Below are 485 nucleotides of genomic sequence, written 5' to 3'. Positions count from 1 at the left end.
ACGACTGGTTGCCAATGAGGACGCCCTTGTAGTGCTTGCGGTAGATCGCCAAGTGCTCGTTCGAGTCTCCTCGGCGAATGCGTACGTACGCAAGGTTGAAGGCGTTGAGCGTCTGCGCGAGGTACGTTGCCAGCGCATTCGGGTCCGAGTCGGTCATCGAATTGTACCCATTCGCGGGCGAGAAGCGCACACCGACGCGGTCGGCGCCAATCGCATCCGAGACCGCCGTCAAGATCTCCCGCAAGAAGCGCGTCCGGTTCTCAATCGACCCGCCGTACGCATCGTCGCGCGTGTTGCTGCCGTCCTTGAGGAACTGGTCGATGAGGTACCCGTTGGCGCCGTGGACCTCGACGCCGTCAAAGCCCGCGACCTCCACCGCGTTCTTGGCTACCGTCGCAAACTGTCCGACAAGGTCGCTGATTTCGTTGAGCGTGAGCGGGCGAGGCACGGCGTGGGGAACCTTGCCGTTGGGACCGTGCGTGTCG

General features: G+C 63.1%; 1 protein-coding gene across 1 annotated transcript; it reads right to left on the bottom strand.

The window, feature by feature from the left end:
- Nucleotides 1-136: 136 nt before the first annotated feature.
- SDRG_14832 (N-ethylmaleimide reductase) lies at nt 137-442 on the bottom strand (the record flags this gene model as incomplete). Its single annotated transcript, XM_008620988.1, has 1 exon — nt 137-442. A coding segment is annotated over one exon (306 nt), but the record flags the coding sequence as incomplete, so codon positions are not given.
- Between the last annotated feature and the right edge of the window lie 43 nt (nt 443-485).

This window comes from Saprolegnia diclina (genome assembly GCF_000281045.1).
Source record: "Saprolegnia diclina VS20 unplaced genomic scaffold supercont1.78, whole genome shotgun sequence".
Classification (NCBI taxonomy): domain Eukaryota; phylum Oomycota; class Saprolegniomycetes; order Saprolegniales; family Saprolegniaceae; genus Saprolegnia; species Saprolegnia diclina.
Note: the sequence above shows the minus strand (reverse complement) of the source record. Positions and strands in the feature narration are given on the sequence as shown.